The following is a 20,126-nucleotide window of genomic DNA, read 5'->3' on the forward strand; positions in this document are numbered from 1 at the left end:
TGGAAATGTGTAGAACATATGTGTGATACGATTTCATCATGCTGTGCTTTTCCCTGCCTCTGACAGCCAATTATGTGAGGTCTGGGGAGGGGGGAATGCACAGTACAGTCATGTCACGTTGTCTTAGACTACATGATGCAAAGAATTGGGAGAAAGAAGTACAGAGTGGCATCAGTTCCATGTAATTTGTAATGTTTATTTCTGCCCAAGTAGAAAAGGGAGGAAAGGGGAAGGGAGGAAAAGGAGGTGGGGAGAGAATGAGAATAATTTAGCTTGCTCTAAAACATGGGAGGAAAGAAGACTGTATTTCCTTACCAGAATCATGTTTATCTTTATGAAAAACTGTCTGTTCCCTCTCAGCCAATTGTACCACTCTCAACAATCATATCTATATTAAATGAGGGCCAGTAGCTTTCCAGTGACATAATGATCAGCTTTTTAGCTACTAAGAACACTCTTGGGACCCTTCTTAGAATTAAGGAGTGCCCAGACAGTTGGCAAGTATCCCAACAGTGAATTCACAAATGAAAGTGCATGCAGTTTTACCGCCTGTGAACATCGTATTATTTTATCTTATTGTACATTTAAAAAACATGATCTCAGTTAAGTTTCTGTTGCTAACCTCTTCTTCCAGTTGAAATAAAGCAGCTCAGTCTCAGATAAATGGGTACAGTGATAAACGAAGAATCACTCAAACGCTGACCATTTGTGAGAGGATAGGCCTGCAGCTTAAGACTGAACAGGCCAGTTTGTATTTGGGGCATGATCCAGCCAGTATTTGATTTACAGGGAACAGGGGGACCTGGTCTAGCTTTAGCTATTGTGATGGCCCCCTTAGCTTCTATTTTCAGAAGATTAGAGAGGGACAATGATTGGTCTAAAATTGAGGCAAACTAAGGGTGAGAATTGGGAATTTTCTTAAGGACCCTCCTATATTTCCTTGTAATTTAAGCATTGGATCAATTCCAAGTTAACACTTTTAAGTCCCATTGATTTCAGTGGGAAAAACTTTAGCAAGTGCTTAATTCTCCCTTGAGATCAGTTGGAAAAGGTATGGGACTTCCGACTACAGACAAACATCTGCCACACAATACACCAGATATAACTGTAGTTGAGAAGAAAGAAAAACAAATTAAAATAATCGACATAGCAATACCAGCTTACAGCAGAATAGAAGAAAAAGAAATAGAAAAAATAACAAAATACAAAGATCTACAAACTGAAATTGAAAGGCTGTGGCAGAAGACCAAAATAATCCCAGTAGTAATTGGCGCCCTAGGTGTAATTCCAAAACAACTTGAAGAGCACCTCAACACCATAGGGGCCATAGAAATCACCATCAGCCAATTACAAAAAGCAGCTTTACTGGGAACAGTCAATATTCTGCTACGATATCTATATAATAATAATAACAACAACATTGATAATAAAATTCAGCCATCCCAGGTCCTTGGGAAGGACTCGATGTCTGGATAAAACAAACCAGTTAGTAACACCTGTCTGACTGTGTAAACAAAAATAATAAATAAATATCTCACCTATCAATAACAAATATTTCAAAACCGATAGAATAATAAAACAACAAACACATTACAAGAATAAAACAGCAGATCCATTTTGCAGCAGTAAGTGGCATTCAATGAATGTACATAACAGTTTACAGCATCAAAAAAAAGGTCTTTGCCTCTAAAGGACTTACAGTGTGAAGTCTGGCAGTGAGATTACAGCAGTAGAAGGCTTGAACAGGAGAAATGAGAGAGGCGAAGGTAACCAATGATGAATAGGAATATCAGTTGTCCTCAGGGGCATAGCTAGGGGAGAGGAGGCCCATGTTTGCTCCTCTGCACAGAGGCCCCTTGGAGTGAGGGAGATAATGAAGAAAATAGGGAGGGTTGGAGCTGGGGGGCCCTGAGGAGCTGGGGGAACCGGGTTCTTTGAACCCACCTGCTCAATTATAGCTACACCCCTGGTTGTCCTTCAGCTTCTCTCTCACTAATTAAATGAGAAAGTAGAAGAGCGGCATTGGTAATGCAAGGTTTTACTTTCAGACTATCAGCCTGTACTGAAGCAAGAGCTGCTTTAGTTCTCATAAGGAAAAAGTCCTTACATTTAATTGCAAGTAATGATATTCTTTGTGAGTTTTGTGCTGGGATATTCAGAAAACTAGGGAAGCGGCCTCACGCAGAGATTTTGGAAGGGTGTCGTAGGCATGAGGAGCAACGGGGGAGAATGGGCTGGATCATTTTGGAGAGCAGGTAACCTTCAAGCAGCCCAAGGGTGTAGACTTGAGGAGCAAAGCTCAGGGACGTAGCTCAACGTGACATCTTTTTGGGCAGCTTAGTTCTTCTATTGTAATCAATGGGATTTAAAAATCCTTGCATTGGGCTGGATAGCATCCAGTATGATGCATGATTTAGCCAGTGCCATCGATATCCATGGTCCTCTTCAGCATAAGAAGAAAAAGAAGAAGACATGACCCTGACTTGAGGTTCTTGTAATCTAAAATTTCATGGTGGTATGGAGGAAGCAGAGAAGACAGCCTGACACAGAGTGCATTGCAATTGTGAAAGTAAGAAGTTACCATTTTTGGCTTTACGTTCATTATGGACTGTGTAGGACAAGTGGGGATGGGGGAGTTTCAAAGGCAGGAGAAGAAACCTGCATCTCTCTCTTAGGGTTTCAGAAGTTCGGTAGGTATTACTAACTAACTGTTAGCCCGTACTAAGGAACATTATGCTTATGGTATGTGGAGTTAGCAGCAAGATTGCAACCCCGTATTCAAGAGGATCACACTCACTCCAGCTTTCCCCTCCAGCTGCTCCATCCTGGAGAAAAAAACCAGAGAGCCACATCTATGGGCCAGGGGAGGAAGTGCGTCTGGACTGTGAGGTCTATGGGAAACCCAAACCAAAAGTGTCATGGAGAATAAATGGGGTCCCTTGGAACGGTGAGTGAGTGGGAGGGTGGGTGGGCGCGGGAGGGAGGAGCAGAGGTGCTACAGTTTCATATTTTTCCTCCTGTACCTAAACCATTTGTTGGGTTTCAGAGCTTCAGCAAGACCCCAAAAGGACCCTAAACCACCAAGGATCTCTCATCTTTAGCCGGGTGCAGCCAAATGATACAGCCGTGATCCAGTGCGAGGCCCACAACAAGCATGGAAGACTCTTGGCCAATGCTTACATGCATGTTGTCCGTGAGTTTCTCTGTTCGCCTGGGGTCAGAGCAGGGCCATCTCCCGAGGGTGGTGAGCTCGGGCATTTTCTGGAGCCCAGCCTAAGGGCACAACACCCCCATTCTCACTTTCTGTGGAGCTCTCAGGAAGCAGGAGGAAATCTATTTGCATACCCTACCTCTTGTGGGTTCAGAGGCCCAAAGAGGGTGCCTTGCCCAAGGGCTCCCCAAACCATGGAACCAGCACATCAAGCTGTGAACATGGAGCTTGAAGGACCCCCTGGAGTAATCCAGGCATCTTCTTTCAGGAGTAATCCAGGCATCTTCCTTGATTTTTCAGCCTTCATTACAAAAATAAATAAATACACTTTTACTCTTACTTGTATGCTGCTTTTCAACTAAAAGGTTCTCCAAGTTTACAAGGAAAAATAAATACATGAAGAGGAGATGGTTCCCAGTCCCCAAAGGGCTCACAGTCTAAACACACACACAAAGTAGATACCAGCAAGCACTACTGGAAGGATGCTGTGCTGGGGTTGGAGAGGGCCCGTTGCTCTCTTGCCTCTAAATATCAGAGAATTGCCCCTGTGAAAGGTGCCTCTTTGTTCAGTTGGCAGGAGTGAAATAAATTTATTATTCTTATAAATAAAAGAATAAAAAATAAGCCATCTCTAAACACTGGTTAGTAACTATTTTTCCTGCAGGACCCTTTAGAAGTGAGCAATGGGCCAGCACCTCAACCATCATGCGCTAAAGTGGCCGGCTGGCATATTTGGTTGCCACAGATGCCACTGCTCCACACCTTCTGCCTGTAGGCTGGTAACGGGGTGCCAAGAGAGGGTACAGATTTGGCTTAGGGGTCTCTAATGATTGATCCCTAGCCTGGGCCTTTTGCTTGTGGAGTTATAAGGGAAATGTGTAGCAATCTAATATACAATTGGTCAGGAAGAAGTAACCCTGTTCTCTCCACCTGGCCAGTGAGAGCGAACACATGATGTTGGTTGACAAGCACCTGGTCTTTTTTTATTTTTTAAAAATATATTAACTATTAATGGAGTGAACCAATTAAGCACAGTGGGGCTTACTTCTAAGTAAAGATGCATAGGATTGAGCTGCAAGTCTGTAATCCTAAGCACAGGTACATGGAATCAAACCCACTGAATTCTATGGGATTTTCTTCTGAATAAATAGGCTAAGGATTGCACTGTAAATAACTTTCAGAGCATTAGGCTGCTTTGTTTCCCCCTGGTCTGATCTTGACTCACAGTGCCCCTCCAGTCCTGCAGCCTATCCTTACACCTTTCCATCACAGAATTTCTGGCTATGGGGCTGGTCCAGTGTGCTTGTTGGACCACTCCAAAGCTGGGTGGGTGGGCTGAGATGAAACCTGTTGTTTTTTTAGCACGTACCATTCCCCACCACACACACACACCTGTTTACATCACTGCCTCTCCCACTTTGCATCCACAGGGGGACTCAAGTGACTGACAGCATAGAAATATAATATCAAAGCAAGTATCAGAGCAACCTAAGAAAATACTTTAACAACAGAACTGTCAATCAAGGAAAATCAGGTCTCCATCAGCTCAGCCTTCCCGCCTCGGGAGGTCTTTTTAAAGAACCGGATCTTCACTTGCCACCAGAGGGCATAATCAAGACACTCTTTAATATTTTCCAGGTCTGCCAGCACAGATCCTGACTGCAAATGGGCTACACTACAATGTGGTGATTAACCAGACAGCCAGTTTGAACTGCAAGACTTTTGGGGCGCCTCGGCCCAAAGTGAGATGGTGAGTTCTTGCTCTGCTGTCTCTGTTATGTGTGTCCCAAAATGTGCTGTGCTTTGTCCTCAGCTGCTCATACGACCCCTTGTATATCACCTCTTCTATACCAACATTCTGAAATCTTATGTTGAGAGCCACTGAGCATGTGCAGAGTTCCTTTCATTTGTAAATAACCATGCTTCCTTGCATGGCTGAGGACTGTCAGCAATCTGGTTATATGTTAACTATATAGCACTGTCAGTGTACATGACAATTTACAGAATGACACTGAAAAGAGAGGTCCCTGCCCTGAGGAGCTTGCAATCTAAATCTCAACAGGGCGGAGACTGAGGGCCAAGCTATATGTTATGACAGGTGCATGATTTTTCCTTGTGTGCTTGTGTTTTCCCTGTGTTAGAGGGGATCTGCAGATGGGACTGTGACATAGGGGAAGGGGGGTCTTTAATCCTTCCCTCCTGCTATGGTTTCAATCTGGATTAGAGCTCCTCACAGGGAAGTTTCCATTGGCGCCAATGGGTGCTGCTCTTGGGAAGCAAAAAGCAATCATGGTGGGACCCAGATCAGGACCATGGTGGGGGCGGGGGGGCAAGGCTAACGCCCCCTTCTCTCCACACCATGGTATAAATCCCACCCCCATACAGCTATTTAGGGGGAGAAAACAAGCATGCAAAGGCCAATCACTTGCTTGTCTTACTGTGGCATCTGGCCCAAAAGGATGCAATGGCAAGAAAACAAGGCAAATGCAGGCACACATACTACTGGGGCTTCATTTCAGGCCCATGTACTAGGTTCCTATATGCCTCAGCCTGCCTAGGGTGGAGATGAGCCCCTTTGGGGTCCTGCATTGCCTAAGAGGCAGCCTGGGGGCCGTCACTCTCCACTGGGGTGAGGGAGTCTGAGCTGGCTTGGTCATCTGTAGTGGGAGCTAGCTGGAGGACCATGGCATTCAACTGCAGTCTCCCTGGGTGCACCCCACAGAGCCCTACCAGCCCCCTTCCATGACCTTCTTACTATTGGCTTGTCTGGTCTGTTCTTTGTATTCTCCGACCTGGCATCATCTATAGCATACTGACTCATACTATTGGTCTGTCTCCTCAGTATTGTCTACACTGACTGGCAGCAGCCCAGGTTCTTAGAGGCAGGGATCTTTCCCAGCCCTACCAGGGTGTTTTTCACGCAGGGCTTTTAGCGCGCATCTCCTCGGGAATGCAGGGTGTGCATTCACATATCGGCCAGATTTGCCCTGGAGTCCCTGCAAGCTCTCGGGGAGCACTTCACACACAATTTGGGTTTTTCATTGCACATTAGAGGGCAGCCCAATTTATACCCGGGGGGGGCTGCTTTTTGCATCGGTTTTTCTGGGGGGCAACTTTGAACTCACGCTAAAGCCTGGCAGTAGAGCTTGCTATGTGAACAACACCCTGGAAATGCCAGGGAGTGAACCTGGACTAATCTGCATGCCAAGCAGATGCTCTGCCACTGAGCCACGGCCCCTCCTTAACAGCTGGCTAAAAGGTAACACTCTGATTAGGCTTACTCAGAAAAGGAGGCCTCCCTGGCAATCAAGAGCTTCCTTCCCCAACCTGTTGGGGAAGGGACAGTCGATCATTTCAAGTAGAGGGGAAAAACCATCCAGAAATGAAGCATGCTAGACAAAGAATAATGCTTGTGTTAATAAATCAGAGTGGGCCCTATTTAAGTTTCCCACCTTGCTTTTTCCTTCTGGCATGTGCTCTGGGTCTTTAACAGCTCCATGGCTTTCAGAAGTTCACTGTGGACAATGCTACCTGGCACAGAGATATTGCAAGAGATAGTGGAGGAAAGATTCACTTGTGGAATGAATGTCATGCAGATTGTAAAGACATAGAGAGAGGTCCTGCCAGGATTTTTACAAAGAGTGGGCAACTCTGGGCACGTTAATGGCAGAGATCTTTCTCTCTCATCCCCCTCCCCCAGGTTTATGGACGACATGTTCCCCACCCTAGGAGAAGACCGCATGTTTGAACACATAAATGGAACTCTGCAGATTGAGCAAGTCGAGCTTCAGGATGCAGGGAACTATACATGCGTGGCTCAGAATGATCAGAACAATGTCTCCATCATTGCCCACCTTGTTGTCAAAGGTGGGAGCAGGTTTCCCAGCATGCACCTGGCCATTATGGTGACTATATGAAACCAGGGAGAAACATAATGGGAAGTGGTCAGCTGTAAAACAGAGTGAGGCATGATGGGAAGGAAGTGGTCAGGGTTCTGTGAGGTAGGATGAAGGTGAAAAATCGGTCTCATGGTTTTTTAGCCTCTTGCAACCTGAGCAATCACCCTTAAAGGAAAATGGAGAGGATGGCTGCAGTGGGAGGGAGCAGAGTTTACTTCATTCTTTCCCCTCAGAGCTTCCAGTCACAGCCTCCAAGGCAATTAACTGACACTCTCTCTCCTCCTTCTTAAGTCAGCTTCACAAACACCCTTTGCAAGTGATACCAGAACTCTGCCCTCCCCACCCCTCAGTGAAAGCAGGAGACTACTCAGGCGTCCCTGGGTCTTCTGTCATTTCATGTGGAGTGCATATGGTCTTCTGGCCTGATAAGCATCTTCCTGTTGCCCCACAGCAGAATTGCCACCTCTCCAGGGGTGCTCGTGCTGGTGGGATGTTGTTGCTTATACTGTATAGGTTTAATGATTTAAAATACATTTTAAATGTTCTTCTGTCCAGCATTGAGGCTGACCTAAAAATAACCTCTCCAGGTAGAGAGCAGAACAGCTGAGATCGTTTAAAACCAATCCAATCCAAGGGAAGTAAAATGGCTTCTTCAAGCAAAATTGGATTTTGGATGCCATTGAAGGCAGCAGGTGGGGGCGGGGGGATGGGTTTAAAGTGCTCTTGCCCAGCTCCCAAATCATTTCAATGAGGCTTGTGTAAGAGAACTGCTCGGTGTAGGAGTGTAGCAAGGTTGGAGTGGGTCCTGGGACAAAATGTGAGGATAGCCCCCACCCCCACCCGTCTCCTTCAGAGGAGGGAGACAGCAAAGAGCAAGCTGTCACCCAGCCTGGAGGCAACCTTCCCCACACCCCGCTCCATTTCCTCAGGGGCCCAGAGACATTTGTTTTCCCTCACCATTTGATTGTACCTAGGCTCTGGCATGGTGGATTGTGTCCCTGCTCATTAGTTTCAGCAGGGGAGCTGCCATTTTGATTTTCTACTTTGGGCACCTTAATATCTTGGGCTAGCCATGGCTGTAATGGGAGAAGCAAAAGCCCCACTGAAGAATGGTGGGAAAAGAGAGGCGACATGGACCACATTTAAGGGAGGCCTACTAGAGAGAGTTCCCTTGTCTCAAGCCACAAGAAGGCATGATGGGAAGAAAAGACACAACTCCTCATGCTTTCCCTTTTCCAGAGGCCACACAGGTAGAGGTGAAGCCTGCGTACGTAGAGGCGAAGACCGGCTACAGTGTGACGTTCCATTGTATGGTGCAGTTCGACAAATCCCACAAACAGGAAACCAAGTGGCACCGAGATGGGAAGGACATTGAGGAGCCAGATGACAGTGACAAGTGAGTGGTGTGGGCAGGGTGCTTTTGTACAAAGGCTTGTAGCCCTGAGAGAAACCACATGCCACACTTACCCTTTTCTGTCGGACCCTCTTTAGATATTTCATCAATGGCACATCTCTGACAATCACCGACCTGAAATACTCTGACCAAGGAACATACAGCTGCCTGGCTTCGACAGATTTCGACTCTGTGGAGAAAAGTGCCAAGCTCTTGGTGGTCGGCAAGTACCAAAAAGGAGAAGGGGGCGATGGACTCTTTCCCTTCTGAGGCCACTGATACCAAATAAACAAGAGTTCAAAGGAACAGTGTGAGGTGGCTGCCACAGACGGCCGATCTGGAGATGCTATTCAAGGATGGCTATTTGTCACTTATTAGGGTTGCGAGCTTTAATTAATGGATGAGCTAAAATGGAGGCTTCAGTTGATTAATTGCTAGGTGCCAATTTTAATCGGTGGGGGCAAATTTTAATGGGCAGGGCTGTGAGTTGAGGGCACACTTGGTGGTTGTTTTTAAGGCAAATTTGGTTTTGGTGCATTATTGTAATATTTTATGTATTTTTATTTTTACATTTATTTCCCGCTCTTCCTCCATGGAGCCCAGAGCGGTAAAAGGGAATTAAAAGAATATTCAAGATGGCCTTTCCCTCTAGCAGTGAATGGTACCTGTTTAGTAAATCTCACATTCCTTCAATATTTCACATAAGGCACCTGTTTTGAATGCATGGTAATATGCAAATTGTTTTTAATCAATCAGTCATTTTAAAAGGCTGATGATCAGTCAACGAACACTTCCTTGCTCTGTGGATAGCCCTTTTGGTTACCCCCAGCCCTTCAGAGGAGTGCTAGTGTGCAGGGCTCCAGCCGGTATGAAAAAGGAGTCCTTCCATGACCAACTTCCCGACTAAGTCCCGTTGTTTTGTGAAGAGCGCTGTCACTTCTGCACTGCAGGCTCGCAGCACTCCACCGGTTGGTTGTATGTGGTGGGGAGATGATTTTTCACTGAATTCCCCTGCCCTTGGAAGCACTCTCTCTGAACTGGAAATGGGTCCCTGAGGGCTGTGTGACCCTCAGGTATTCCTTCCTTCCTTCATTCATTCATTCATTCATTCGGTTTCTATACCACCCTTCCAAAAATGGCTCAGGGCGGTTTACAAAGAGAAATAATAAATAAATAAGATGGACCCCTGTCCTCAAAGGGCTCACATTCTAAAAAGAAACATAAGTTAGACACCATCAACAGTCACTGGAGGAATGCTGTGCTGGGGATGGATAGGGCCAGTTACTCACCCCCTGCCCAATAAAGAGAATCACCACGTTAAAAGGTGCCTCTTTGCCAAGTTAGCAGGGGTTAACTGCCCTCAGAACTAGCAGGGGTTAACTGCACCCAGAAGCAGGTACTTGCTTCTGGGGGCAGTAGAGATTGGCGAAAGTCACTTTCCCACCCCAACAAGATCAGCCTTTGTCATGAAGGTAGCAGCACACGCATGAAGCACCACTGCTTTATTAGTTAGGATGCCAGCCAGTGAATCTCAGACCTTCCAGGTGGAGGGGGATTTTTAAGAACTGGGTGAGGGATAAGAAAAAGATACCAGTTTTTCTTTGTCATTCACTTGAGGCTTTTTCCTGCTGCACTGGCTTTGTGGCTGGCTACCATTCGAGGGGGAAATGGTTCTGGAGAGGGAGAAGGGCAAAAGATGTTTTCCTTTTATTTTTTCTTGAATCATTCCTGTACACTGCTGGGAGGGGATGTTAGAGGCTGTTGATTTTTACCCACAATAGGTAAAACAGCAGAGCACTAAGGAATGAGCACACACTCCAGTTACAGAGTAGGTAGCAGAGGATGGTTTGGATATTGCAGCTGTTTAGAGAAAACACATAGAGATCCTTGTATGACTAAACACTAAATATTTATTGGTTAAATACACTTAGATAGGAAAGACCTATCTCTAATCTAAAGGACTACATAGTGGATAGGTAAGGAGAGAGAGAGAGAGGTTTCCATCTGCTCTCTAGGAGGAAAGGAAGGATTGTGACTCAGCACAGGAAGTGCTGCAGAGTCAGTTCAGGGGTCATAGAGTAGGGACAGACAGGGAGACCCTGACTCACTGTCTCTAGTCCCAATGCCCTTAGTGGTCATTAGGACAGTTGATGCAAAAGGTCGATGCACTGGAAGTTCATCTCCAACAGGGGAGTTCTTTAACCTCACAGCATGTGTCTCCCAGCCCTAATTCCCTTCCAGGGTGTTCACTATAAGCTGTTACAGGCCTCAGGCAGCAGGCCAATTCCCTCTTTACCCCTGTTGCCCTTCATTTTCCTTTTCAGTACAGTACAGTAAAATACAGTATCGTGCAGTGCAGTGACACACTGGCTGAAGAGGTCTTTAACATTCCACAGATCATGAAATTGCAAGAACCTGGAGGATCGCTATGGCTATCTTGAGGGTTTTTAAAAAACCTTTTAATTTACAAATGTATATACAGGTGAAACTCGGAAAATTAGAATATCGTGCAAAAGTCCATTAATTTCAGTAATGCAAATTAAAAGGTGAAACTGATATATGAGACAGACGCATTACATGCAAAGTGAGATAAGTCAAGCCTTAATTTGTTATAATTGTGATGATCATGGCGTACAGCTCATGAAAACCCCAAATCCACAATCTCAGAAAATTAGAATATTACATGGAACCAAGAAGACAAGGATTGAAGAATAGAACAATATTGGACCTCTGAAAAGTATACAGTGTACTGTGCTTGATTGACCAGCAAACTTGCCTGACCTGACCCCATAGAGAATCTATGGGGCATTGCCAAGAGAAGGATGAGAGACGTGAGAACAAACAATGCAGAATTGTTTGAAGGCTGCTAATGAAGCATCCTGGTCTTCCATAATACCTCATCAGTGCCACAGGCTGATAGCATCCATGCCATGCCGCATTGAGGCAGTAATTGCTGCAAAAGGGGCCCAAACCAAGTACTGAATACATATGCATGCTTATACTTTTCAGAGGTCCGATATTGTTCTATTCTTCAATCCTTGTCTTCTTGGTTCCATGTAATATTCTAATTTTCTGAGATTGTGGATTTGGGGTTTTCATGAGCTGTACGCCATGATCATCACAATTATAACAAATTAAGGCTTGACGTATCTCGCTTTGCATGTAATGCGTCTGTCTCATATATCAGTTTCACCTTTTAATTTGCATTACTGAAATTAATGGACTTTTGCACGATATTCTAATTTTCCGAGTTTCACCTGTACATTTGCAGAGGCGTATCTAGGGACAATAGCACCTAGGGCAAGCACTGAAATTGCACCCACCCACCCCCCGCCCAAACATCTGACACTCATCTTTCAGATAACTAATTGACTGTTCTCAACTTCCCACCAACATTATTATTAATGTTGGTTGACATTGTAAGGCTGACATTCTCATTGCATGCAAAAAGACCTAGTCTGCCAAGCCCCTCCACCCACTTAAAGAAGCAGCTTTGTGAAATCTCTCCATGTGCTAATATTATTATTATTATTACATTTATATCCCGCTCTTCCTCCAAGGAGCCCAAAGCGGTGTACTACATACTTAGGTTTCTCCTCACAACAACCCTGTGAAGTAGGTTAGGCTGAGAGAGAAGTGACTGGCCCAGAGTCACCCAGCAAGTATCATGGCTGAATGGGGATTTGAACTCAGGTCTCCCCAGTCCTAGTCCAGCACTCTAACCATTATACCACGCTGGCTGTAATGAAGATCCTCCAGCACAATTAAAATCACAGTGGCTGAAGAGGAAGCACAAAGCAATAGCATCTCTCTAGATGTGCATATTATTTTGATGTTGCAACCAGCTTTTGGTCAGGTCTAATGTTAAAAACCTTCACATTTCAAATGGGTGGTAGTGCCCAGTGGGGGCAAGGAAGCTGCCATAATTATTTCACAGGAATTGGGCAGAGGGCTGATTTTTAAAGATTTAATGGAGTTTATGCGTCTTTGAAGTTCTTCCCCATAGGGAATTATGGAGATTTCAGCAGCCCCATAACTACACTTGTGGGGCACCAGGGTGGCCCAGAGCGAGTGGTGGTATAGAGCACATAGGGTGCCAACCACCCCCATGGGTTGCTAAACCAAGGGGTACTGGTTTCTGAGATGTTTTGAGTGTAGATTCTCTGACAGCATATGAGAGTATATGGCAGTTTCCTATGTTCCTAGAGTGGATTCATTGTTTGTTGTAGAAAATCTCACATGCTACCAGAGAATCTACACTCAGGACACCTCAGGAACAACAGAACCCAGCACCACATGGGTTATCAACCCGTGTGGGTGGTTGGCACCCCATGTGCATTACACCACCACTTGCTCCTGGCCACCCCAGTGCCCCCCAGGTGGAGTTACGGGTCTTCAGAAACCTCCATTATTCCCTATGGGGAAACACCTTAAAGACGCGTAAACTTCAACAATTCCTAAGAAATCAGCCCTTTGCCCTATTCTTTTGGAATCTGGGTTGTGGCAGGCACCTCTTGGGGCACTGCCACCCAACCAACTGTTTTGCCCCTCAGGCCCCCTTTCTGCCTCGAATCTGCCCCAAAGACATGTCAACTTCAGAAATTCTTTAAAAATCAGTCCTTTTCCAAATTCCTTTGGAATCTGGGTGGCATCAGGCACCCATTGGGGCACTACCACCTGACCCACTCTTCTGCACCCAAAGCCCCCTTTCTTCCCCAAATCCACCCCAAATAACATCAACATCACACATCAACAACAGCAGAGCTTTGCAAAGAACCAGGCAGATTTCCAAAGGTCATGCATATCCACATCCCCCACCCCCGAAATGCAATTGATCTACGCACAACAGTGTGAAACAACAACAGTGAAATGCACACTGGACCACTGGCCAATGAGGGTAAAATTTCCTTAACATTTCCTTAACATTTCCTTAAAAGGAGTAAGGGGACAATTGCCAGCAGATCAGCCCATGCTTTTTCTGGCCAATCTGCAGGCTGGAAGGGCCAGAAATTCAAACAGATGTCAAAACTCAAAATGGAGACTGAAGGAGAAAGACTTTTCCCGACTGCTAAACGGAATTCTGAAACAGCCGAAACAACAAAACGTTTTGTATCCGAAACAGGGACGTTTTGTTTTGGCTACAAAAATTTCTGTTTTGAGCATTGGATGTTTTGTTTTGGCTACAAAACAGCTGAAATGGCCTGTTTTGTGCACAAAACGTTTTGTATCCAAAACGAAACGCACATCCCTATTAAAAACGTTTCTCATACACTCACACAGAGAAGGGGGGAGTGTGTTTTGTGTGTGCAGGGGGATCTCTCTCTCTCTCTCTCTCTCTCTCTCTCTCTCTCTCTCACTCACACACACACACACACACACACACACACACTATACAATAGTTCCAAAATGGGGTGAGAGATAGGTGAGGAAGAAAAAAACAAGACAGGCTTTTTCAAATGCACACTAGTTCATACAAGGGGGAAAGAGAGTAACTAAAAATGAGACAATACAAATCTCCCACACACAAACCAGATACGTTTTTAATGTTTTTTGTAGTTGACTAAGTTTGAGAGGGGAAGCTCACCGTTTCGTCATGACTCGGTTGCTTGCTCTTCTGCATACGCATTCAAATACCTTACCCAGCGGGGGAGGAGCACAGGGGCGGAGGCAACTCCAGGAGAACCAATGCCCGTGAGCGGCTGTAGCTGCGACCAGGAGAAGGCAGAGCAGGCACGGTGACAGTGACGGAGAGCATTTCAAATTTTTCAAGATGAAGAATGATTAACCCTCCCCTCCCCGTTTCTGCTAACAGAGGGGCTGGAGCACAACTTTTTACAGAAAAACAGGAAGGAGTCCTTCCCCTCCCAAGTCCCAAATCTCACTCAGCTTTCTCTGATCCCTCGGCACTGGTGGTGGGCAAAAACAGACCAGACGGCATCCTGAGATGCAAGAGGCATATTAAGCCAAGAGAAGTTGGGGAAGGTTATTGGTCTGCCAGTATGATTGGAGCCCTCCCTTCCCTAAGTTCCATGTGCACCCCGTGAAAAACGCTCCCCCCTCGCCTGGGCAGTTGATTGTTGGGCGGCTGCTCCCCTTCCCTCCTCCAACTCCCCCCCCCTTTACATTGGCCGCATCCTGCGTCCCACGCCAACTCCTGATGGCTGCCTTCTCCTCTCACTCTTGAATTGCTGCTGCTGCTATGCTACCCCCCCGCCCTATTTGCCAAAACTGTGGTGCTGCAAATTTGCTTGGCTTGTTGTAGCAATGTGCCTGATGCTTCCAAGCCGCCCCCCCCCCCCCGGACCCCTTCAAGAGGCAGCAGGCTACAAAGAGGACGTGACATCACCTCCTCCGCTCCAGCCCAACAATGAAGGCTGAGCAAAGAGGAGGAGGGCGTATGTGCCCGCCCGCCCCCCCAGCAGAACTGTAAATAGCGTGGTGTTGAGCAGCTGGCGGGGGAAACGGGAAGGGCTGGGGCCAATCAAGCTAACAAATGGCACACAACAACTGCTCCTCCTCGTCCACCTGACTGTGTGCAGGCGAGGCAGGCAAGGAATCGCTTGGCACTTAGCGCGGGAAAATTGCTCGACTTGAGCGCCTGAGCTCTATACCTCGCGCTTTCAAGTTGTAGTGTTTTGTTTACAAAACCAGCACGCTTACTTTGGCGGCAAGAGTCAGTGAGGCAGGCAGGCAGCAGAATCAATTGATTTTTCGCTCCCTGGCGGTCTACTCCCTCCTCGTGGTGGCAGCCAGGTCCAGGTCAGCCACGAAAAGCAGCAGCACACATGACACGAGGGCAGCACGTTGTGCTGCTCCTCATTGTCCAGCCACCCTGCGCATGCTCTCCGCTCCTCCCCTCGCCACCAGGAGCCAATGGGAGAGCGCCTGCCCCGCCAAGACAGATCTTGCAAGTCATGCAGCACGCCTGCGCCGAGGGGGGGGGAGGGGGAGGGGGAGGGGTGCTGCTACCGGTCTGGACTTGAATTTTGGTGGTGGTGATGGCAGGGGTGGGGCATGGCAGGCACTTTTGCGCCCTCCTTCAGCGGCGCCTAGGGCATGTGCCCTGCCTGCCCTACCCTCGTTACGCCCCTGTACGTTTGTAAATTATGCTTCTGTGCACCGAGGGAGCCCTAGGTAGGAATTCCTGTTGGGCGGGGGGGGGGGTTGTGGCCTAACTGATAGGCACTGATTAATCTGTGTTTGCTGTTAAAGAGACTGTTGACTTTACCATGGGTTTGTGGGGAAAAGAGGGCTGCCAGTTTGAATTTCCACCTCAGGCTCCAAAATGTTTTAGGTCAACTTGGGAAAATCTCCTGAAGGAGTTGGGAGGAAGAGTCTGAGCTTTGATCCTCTAGGAACCCCTGGCTCCCATTTGATTCTCTCATGATTCTCTCTCTCTCCCAGGCAAGCCTGGCCCTGTGACAGATCTGGAAGTGGAGAAACAGCAGGATTGGCAAGTGAAGCTGACATGGACACCAGCCGAGGATCACAACTCTCCTATCCAGAGTAAGAAGCTGTGCCTCATGGCTAGGGGAAGGTGTTGTCAGATGATCAGTTTGAAATCTTCATTCAGAGCCTTTGAACTCCCGATTTTCCTCCAAACTTTCGTACAAGAAATACTGTATGTTTAGGTGGACAAGTGGAAATCCACCCATATCCTCCTCCTGGCCATCTCTCTCTTTCTTTTATAGCAGCAACTGAAGCCACTCTACCTCCGGGAAGTGTTTTGCTGAGCAGTGTGGCCACCATATTATTCAGTGATTTATCCTCTGACTCTAACCTAGTTTAAAACATAGAGACAGAAAAATGTTAGAGTCACACGTAGTTTGAACTTCCATCATAAACTGAAAGGCACCTTTGGTGGACAGGGCACAGGGTGATGTTGCTCTAGGACATGGTCATCTCTGATGAAGACCCTGGCATGTGCATACTGGTCTGGAGAAGTTGGGGCTTCTGAGCATGTGCAGAGAACACATTTATTTCCCAGTCGGTTACAGCAGTGCTTCCTGGTCAAGGGGTGCAGCAACCACCTTGTAAAAATCAATCAAACAAAAAGCAAATGGAGTTCTAACCCGTCTCCTCTCCCCCTTCTCCAACAGAGTATATTGTTTATTTTGAAGAAAGCTTCTTTGAGCCAGATCAATGGAAGCGGTTTACCAGTGTACCAGGAAACCAGCAGTGGGCTCAACTTGATCTCTCTCCATTTGGAAAGTATCGCTTCAAAGTACAGGCCAGAAACAAACACGGTGACAGTGATGTAAAACTAAGTTCCACCTCTAAATATTACGAAACGAGTCCAGCAGGTAAGGAGGTCTTGGGTGTTAGAGAGACGTGTGTGAGGCTGAAGATGGCCTATAGGCAACCTTCCTTGTAGGAGATTGTTACACAGATGAGGAAGGGGGAGTTCCAGGTCCCAGTGATTAGATGCAGGCTGCAGGGTGGCTGCGCATATTCTGTATTTCCACAGGAGTACAGAAAAGCCACCAAACTCGCTATTTGGTTGCAGAATCCAGCAACCCAAAAAATCTCAGTTTTCGTTCTTTTTTAAATGACATTTTCGTTGTATTTGAGATTTTATGACTTGGTGGTATAGAAATGCAAGCAAGCAAACAACCCAGCCAGCAGGGCATCCACGTTTCTAGCCCTTATGGCTGTGAAGATGGGTTTTAATGAGCGTTGACAATGTATGATGACATGAGGGCTCAGTAGGATTTTAAGTGGTTGAAGGTGGCGCCTCTGGTTCCCAAAGAGCATTTTGTCCTCTCTGGGACAAGCAGAAGCAGGATAAGCCTCCGCAACCAAAGAAATCCAGGCATATTGTGCTTAAGGGGCATACCTTGTATTTCCTGCCGAATTTGGCTTTTCTTGGTGCCGAATCTGAGTTATTCTTACATCAGATGAGTATGCACAGAAAGGCCTTGAAAGAGGAAGTTCGGGCCCCAGTCCCAGAGCTTCATGGCCAGGGATGTAGCGAGCTTCCTGGGGCCCAGGGGACAGCCAGAGCCCCCCCCCCCGTCCCAAGCAGTGTTCTCTTTAAGGCGTGCACATATGCGCGTGCTCACACATTTTTTGATGTCCGCTCAGTTCATTTTAGATCCCGCTCAGGTTGAATCAGGAAGGCCCACTCTGAAGGCAGGTGTGCACACACTGCCTTGATACTACCGCTCAGAACAAAACTCATTCTGCACACAGATTAAAAAAAATTAGAGAGAACGCTGGTCCCAAGCCACGCCCCTTGCGTCGGACGTTTGATTGCTGCCAATCATATAGTGCCCTACTTGTGGGGCACACGCACATTTAAGCCCCCAACCCGGGTGAATATTGTTCCTGAAGCCAGCCACCCTGCCTCCCTCCTGGCCAGCTGTCCCGTCGCTCAGCCCACCCGCCCGCTCCAGTCCGCTCCTACCCTCAGCTTCAGCTCATGCAGGAGGGAGGCAGCCGGGCAGATATCCATCCTCCCCCTGAGCACAGGTCGCCTTGGCCTGCCCGCCCACTTGCCAGTGGGTGTGAAGATGAGGAAGACTGGATGGGGGGTGAGGGTGCTGTGGGTCCTCCACCCCAGCCACACCCCTCGCACGGGCCCCTCTGCGGCACCCAAGCAACCCTCCTCCCTGTGCCCGCCAGCCGTCCCTGCCCAGCTGCCCGCCTGAGCCTCTCCTTGGTGACCGCCCAGAAAAGCCTGCCCTTTTGCTGCTGGATGCCAGCTTACCCAGGTGGCTTGCTTTCCAGCTCCACCCTCTCAGCTGCCTGCCAGGCTCCGGCTCCACCCCTCACTGGCAACAGCTGAGCCAGGGTGCAGGGGAGGGGAGAAGACCGAAAGTGGAAGCAGCTGCTTGGCGGGCAGAAGCAGCTGATTGGTGGACAGCCAAGCAGCAGGCTGCCTAGCTCGCCCGGGGCGGACAAGTAGGAGAAGAAGAGGGCAACTTGTGGGCTAGGGAAGACTGTCCTTGGAGGCCCTTGAGGGCCCCTCAGACCCTGTGGGCCAGGGGATACTTGTCCCCCTTTATACCATGGATGCTATGCTCTTGTTCATGACTGTAAAATGGGAGCCAGAATAACTGACTTCACAGGGTTATGAAGGAATGGCATGATATAAGAGATTGCCATTGTCTGGCCCTCCATCTTGGAAACAAGGTAGGCTAATATGGAGGCCAAGCTAACACAGATCAATTGCTTTCTAGCCCCTGAGCGGAATCCATCTGATGTCCATGGAGAGGGAACTGAGCCCAGAAATATGATCATCAGCTGGACGGTAAAATACAAATATTTGTGTATTCCTAGTATGGGTCCCACTGAACTTGCCCTTCTCCCACAACACTGTTGCCAAAGGCATGATTTATGAGACAGCAGGGCTGGCTCTTGGCATGCTGAGTTGCTGCTGGGTTTTGCCTAAAATGAAATTCAAGGTGAATTCAGGAATCTCTGCCAGGGCAAAACCTCCAAGAATTATGTTTTTAGAGGCTAGATTTGTTGTATTTGACAATAGCTTGGCTCTTGTGATCACTGCAATTGTAGATAAATACTGGTTACAACACTGGGATCATTGTGAGAACCTGCACCAAGGTGGGAATCCCAGCTTGTGCTTGTGGGACATAAGCCAACATTGGCAATCTTAGATTTGATATTCGCCAGAGAAGGGCAGGGCTTTCCAGCTCACATTCCTTGACCATGAGAACCCATGGCCCTCACCAGTTTGCACTTGTCTGCATGCATCATGCTCTTACCTGTATGACTACCATAGACACCTGTGGCTAGAGTGGCCGCCAGCAACTGATGCACTAGCTTCCCAAGCACACTCTGTGGCCCTGCAGCCTGAACACCTTTGCCTCCACTCTGCTTGGCAACTGTGTATGTCACACTCACTTGCAACGCTCACCTACACCTGCTGCATCAGACCCATGCCCTCCCCTCAAGCTACAACACTGCATGTCCTCATGTATGCAGTCACCTGCCCTGTGCCCAGAATGAGTACCAGCTCCCCAGGGATGGCTGTTCTGTGCACGCAGGCTTTCCCGTGCTGCTTTTGTGCTCCCCTTGCTATCAGTAAAAGTGTTTGCATCACTAATGTGCAGTGGCCCCCTTTCCCCAGATGTTGGGTAAGTGTTCCAGTCCCGTGCCTGGTTGCTTGTGGGTGGCTTTTCCTAGGCAAAGGCTAGGGTCCTGCATTGGGGGCTGTGCTCACAGGGATGCAGGAGGGCAAGGGAGCCCGGGACGAAGGACTGCGGTGGTGCTGGCATCCCTGCAGCCATGGCAGTGGATGAGAGGCCGCCACACAGTGGTGTGTGAGGGAGTGGTGTGCCATTGCACTGTGGGGGGTGGCTGGAGATGTTGAGGTGGCTGTGCGGTGTGTGCGCTGGGTGTACCTTAAGACATTGCTGAGCATGAGCATGGTAGGGCCCCTGGGGTCAAAGCAGACCCCTCTCTGAGCACACAGCACCCCTGGATGTCTTCTAGGCAGACACAGGAACCCGGGGCTGCTCAGGAGGAGCCCTTCATTTCATGGCACTAGACACGAGCACTGTCAGATTTGCAAAGACCTTAAGCTGGAGCACCGGGAGAACCCGATGCAATGGCCTTAGGTTCTCCTCCACGCTGACCCAGCTGGAGGGTGCTGCTACCTCTG

The 20,126-nt window shown here is 47.8% G+C and overlaps 1 protein-coding gene across 9 annotated transcripts in view; it reads left to right on the forward strand.

The window, feature by feature from the left end:
• Positions 1-20,126, forward strand: part of L1CAM (L1 cell adhesion molecule) — a 148,188-nt gene that overhangs the window by 70,772 nt on the left and 57,290 nt on the right. For all 9 annotated transcript variants that reach the window (XM_053303072.1, XM_053303071.1, XM_053303073.1 and 6 more), the window contains 9 exons: positions 2,816-2,947; positions 3,047-3,193; positions 4,850-4,961; positions 6,912-7,078; positions 8,350-8,506; positions 8,602-8,726; positions 15,908-16,009; positions 16,603-16,806; positions 18,685-18,755. In XM_053303072.1, the coding sequence (XP_053159047.1) occupies positions 2,816-2,947; positions 3,047-3,193; positions 4,850-4,961; positions 6,912-7,078; positions 8,350-8,506; positions 8,602-8,726; positions 15,908-16,009; positions 16,603-16,806; positions 18,685-18,755 (1,217 nt within the window). The remainder of the gene's footprint in view (positions 1-2,815; positions 2,948-3,046; positions 3,194-4,849; positions 4,962-6,911; positions 7,079-8,349; positions 8,507-8,601; positions 8,727-15,907; positions 16,010-16,602; positions 16,807-18,684; positions 18,756-20,126) is intronic.

The sequence above is a fragment of the Hemicordylus capensis genome, chromosome 2 (assembly GCF_027244095.1).
Source record: "Hemicordylus capensis ecotype Gifberg chromosome 2, rHemCap1.1.pri, whole genome shotgun sequence".
NCBI lineage: Eukaryota > Metazoa > Chordata > Lepidosauria > Squamata > Cordylidae > Hemicordylus > Hemicordylus capensis.